This window comes from Acyrthosiphon pisum, chromosome A1 (genome assembly GCF_005508785.2).
Source record: "Acyrthosiphon pisum isolate AL4f chromosome A1, pea_aphid_22Mar2018_4r6ur, whole genome shotgun sequence".
Taxonomy (NCBI): domain Eukaryota; kingdom Metazoa; phylum Arthropoda; class Insecta; order Hemiptera; family Aphididae; genus Acyrthosiphon; species Acyrthosiphon pisum.
In genome coordinates this window covers 17785399-17790221 of record NC_042494.1, presented here as the reverse complement: position 1 = coordinate 17790221, position 4823 = coordinate 17785399, and the positions used below count along the sequence as shown (strand labels likewise).

Here is a 4823-nt window from a genome sequence, read left to right as displayed (position 1 = left end):
GGGGCTGACGGGGGCTATAAACTAAGTTATTAACTTAAGTTAGTTTATACCTATAAGTCTATATGGATATGGTAATCGGAAAAAAAATCCCCGGAATATAATACTCATTACTCGGAATAGGAATGTATTCGGATAAATGGGTGAAAATATGTATTCGAATACTCTTCGAATATATTAATTTTTCAAGATTATAATAAGATTATAAGTATGCTAATTTTAGGAACAAATTATCTTTAGCTATCCAGCATTTTTTTTATAATTATTTTTTGTAACAGGTATTTGAGACAGTTAAGAACGATGGTGCAAAAAAAGTTTGCGGAAATTATTATTTTGGAAGTTATAACCGTGCAAAGTTTGCGATTTTACGTTTATACGCATATTCGCACAACTACACTGCATTTTACTGCCGCACGTATAACCTATAAATATAATTTAGATTCTTTTTTTACTTACCTATGTCGTAACTACATGATGAAAAAGATGATCAGACTTAGTTTAAAAGTTATAGCTAATTGAAATGCATATAGTTTTCATATACACCCGACGCGGTCACCATAGGCGCAAATAGGGGGGGGGGCTTTAGGGGCTAAGCCCCCCCAAACATTTCCTACATTTTGTTTTAAGCTTATTCAATATTATCAAAATAAGGCCCTATCAGCCCTATTAGCCCCCCAAATCTCAAACGCTATTTGCGCCTATATGGGGGTCACTAGATCGCTGCAGCACTCGCTTAGACAATTAAAATCGAAAACATCCCTCCACTTGTTATGTAAAACCACCTTAGGTGGGTCTCAGGACTCAGACTACAAATAGCTAAAACTTCAAAGCTAAGTCAGACTGCCAAATTCTGACTACACCATCGTTTTCATCATGTAATTACTACATAAGTAAGTACAGTGGCGTGTATCATAAAAAAAAATTGGTGTTGCTCAAATAATTTTAGGTGACCTACCCCTCATAATACTGTTATACCGGCCTATAAAATTTCGTATTTTTCTTCTATCAATACCTACCCACCTATATTTAAGGTGTTGCCTGAGCAACACTTGGACCCTATGTTACACGCCACTGAGTAAGTAAAAGAAAATTCTTTACACTTTAGGTATAGACGATGCTGATGCGCGTAGCAGTAAAATTCAGTGGTGTGCGTATGCGTTTAAACGTATAAATTCGCAAATTTTGGAAAGATATAACTTTCAACCAGTTCCAAAATAATGATTTCCAGGATTTTTTTAATCGTTCTTACTCGTTGAAATACGTATGTTTCGAAAAAAAAAATGCTGGATAGATAAAGTGAATTTATGCCCAATTGTAGTTATTAAAGTTATCTACCTGTTCTAATATATAATATTTGCGCAGTACCTACATAAACATATTTACGTATTAGTATGTTAGTAACAATTATAAAACAATTCTAAATGTCGATTTGAATAGTTACTAACTTGGTTTTCTTAAAAAAGTTTGAAATAGTACCTAGTAGGTAACCTACTTATTTAGGTTTATAGGTACAGAATACTTTTCAAAATTACTGACAACGACCAGACTTCAGATGTCTGAGACCACAGAGACAGAGTTATAGAAGTATTTACTACCTACATAAACAAATATTCCGTAATAAATTACATTTATACTTAGGTAGGTATCACAAATTAAGATATCTTAATTCGTGCTAGGTATATATTACATTAATTATTATTATTCAGTATTAATTTGCTTTCTGCGGTAATACGTTGAACGTTCTATACATTTTATAGTAATATACGATCACATCTCGTCCAGAAAACATGTAATACAGAATTTTTTTAATCTCTAAAATTATATTCATTGATATTGGAGAAAAAAAGAATTTTGGTTTGTCCACGTGTCTGTTGGCTGCACTGCGGTAATATACGTGCACGCCCCGCCTATTCACGCGGCGCTCTCGATCTGTAAAATGTTTCTTTTTCGTTGCCTCTTTTCGAGTCTTAAAATTTCTGGTTAATTTTTTTAATAAAACTTGTTGAATTAGACGTCTGGTCAACTGTAAGTATTATTTAATTATTATTTATTGATCACAAATCATTAGGACGGTGTCTGCGATCTAGGGCTGATGAAAGACCATTTGACCGCCGTCTCTTGGCTTTACGTCGTGTCAATTTTTGGTCACATGTAAATTATGTAATGCGGCATATTCTATAAATTAAACTTGTGATCAGACTTAAAGTTGCTGTAGATTTCATTTGTTCGGTCCTTGCGTCTTTAATTTTCAATCGGTTGATTATTTTAGCGAATTCTCACTAACAAACTACAAGTAAATGAAAATAATATATTTTTATTTGAGGTTATGTTTTTTTGTAACCTGTGTTAGGTCTATTAAACACCATGTCAATCATCATGTTTGCTAAGTTGGATAAAATTTCTCTTATGAATTGTAACTTATAAATTTTATAATTTTCCATCAGGTATTCAGGTGATACATTTTTTTATACACATCAATATTATGTTTTATGGATATATGTATCAGTTGAATGTTTACATATACCTATGTTGAATTTGGTTACTTATACACTTGTGTAATTTACTAATTTATAATAAAATTAAATACCTACCTATTGTAGTATTGTATCCGTACATGTAATTAATTAACTGATATGTGTCAATACATTTTTAACTATTTTTTATAATTTTTTTAGGCTGCAAAATGTCGGGAGGACTAGATGTATTGGGGTTGAAAGAAGATGATGTCACCAAGATGTTGGCTGCCACCACCCACTTGGGTGCGGAAAATGTCAACTTTCAAATGGAACAATATGCTTATAAGAGAAACAGCCGCGGTAAATTAATTTTAACAAGATATTTATATCTAGAGCACCATGTTTATTAACATTTTACTTAAAGGATTGAACATTTTCAACTTGAACAAGACATGGGAGAAACTGTTGTTAGCAGCTAGGGCTATTGTTGCTGTTGAACATCCATCAGAAATTTTCGTTATTTCATCTAGGCCTTATGGACAACGTGCTGTATTAAAGTTTGCAGCTTACACTGGTGCCACACCAATTGCTGGTCGTTTCACTCCAGGAGCTTTTACTAATCAGATACAAGTAAATTATACATTTTTATTTAAACTTTTAAAGGGTTATTTTTCAACTATATTTGTTTGATATGATTTTTTTTGTACGCTCCAGTCAATCTGAATTACTATGACTGAATAATAAGTACATATGATCAAACTAAATTTTGTTGATTTGTGATTACATACATTGTTCCACCAAGGTTGTATTTATATTTTGAATGAACTCCTTTATGCATTCTAAAATGCCTATAAAGCATGATAATACATTATCATTAATATTTTTTATTTGTTGAAATATGTTATATAACATTTTGTTGTAAATAAACAGTTGGCTAGTTAGAATATTATTATTTTCTTAAGATAATCTAGTAACTTTGCCTATACTCTAATCTAAATGAGGTCAGTACCGAGCTGTCAAGTTGTGCACATTGGTGTAGCTTTGCCGTGCGATAGAACTTAACATGATTGACATAGTGGGGACGGTGTCTGACCGTTTTAAATGAAAACTGGTTGCCTTCTAGTACTGATCTCATTTGGAACAGAGTATACATATGCACAAACAATATCTGGAAATAATTCATACTTGTATTCTGTTTTTATTTTAGATATCTAATGTTAAACAATTTGAGATATGTATATTATTTATTGTACTATTTTAAAAAATGATGACTCAATATACACCCCAGTCAATCTGAATTAAAATGATTGATCAATCTGCAGTATCTGATTTATGCATTTTCTAAATTCCTTAATAGTATATATTTCCATTGTAGTCACTTCACAATACTAAACTTAATAAAGTCAATATGTGGTGTTCTCATTAAATTAGTAAATCTTACTTAGTTGCTAAAATTTTTTTTTGATATTTTAAAAAATTCATTAAGTTTAGGCAAAATTCTACATTTAATTTAAATGTTATTATATGTAACAAATAGTGTTGGTTAATTAAACTTATGTGATGACTATACACCCCAGTCAATCTGAATATTAATGATTGATACATTGTGGTTCTGATACTTATATTTTCAAGATAACTTCCAAATTTGTGTTAATTTATAATCTCGCTAATATATGATACTTAAATGATATTATAATGTACCCAATTTATATTAATGGTTAGTTTAGTGTACTTATAATTTTTATTTTCCATATTACTTGCTTGTAAATTTTCATTGGTTTATAATCTCATTAATATATTAAGCATAATAATAATAATATGTGTTATCTTGTTAAGTTTGACTTCATAACTGATGTAAAATTGTCTACTTATTTTAATTAATATAAATATGTTAGCAAGGCCTGGTGTGGTTCAGTGGTTGGCCTCAGTTACTTATGTGTTCTGAGGTCAAGGAACGGCTGGCGTCACTAGTTCCTTGATGGGTGATCACCCGGGTTTTGAATGGTGTTCCTCAAACTGCAACAAAATGCTAATGGCCATAGTTGGTGATCCTTAAGATCAATAAAAAATTATATATTCATGTATTGCAACATTATGTTTCATATAATATTAATGAAAATTAATTTATACTTTTTTGATATTGAAATGATGACTATACACCCCAGTCAATCTGAAAACTAATGATTGATAAATTATTGTGTACTGATAGTATTTAAATCAATTAACTTTATATGTTTATATACATATATTTTACTCGTGTAAAAGATAATGAATTATTTTTTGTTCCTACTAGCTGCTTTCCGTGAACCTAGACTTCTTGTTGTAACCGATCCAGCCACTGATCATCAGCCAATCACTGAGCGTCTTATG

General features: G+C 30.9%; 1 protein-coding gene across 1 annotated transcript in view; it reads left to right on the top strand.

The window, feature by feature from the left end:
- The first annotated feature begins 2060 nt into the window (after positions 1 to 2060).
- The window catches only part of LOC100163169 (40S ribosomal protein SA), a 47455-nt gene continuing 44692 nt past the window's right edge, over positions 2061 to 4823 (top strand). The window contains 3 exon segments of the mRNA NM_001293414.1: positions 2061 to 2290; positions 2673 to 2813; positions 2878 to 3083. Of these exon segments, the coding sequence (NP_001280343.1) occupies positions 2681 to 2813; positions 2878 to 3083 (339 nt within the window). The 5' untranslated portion in view covers positions 2061 to 2290; positions 2673 to 2680.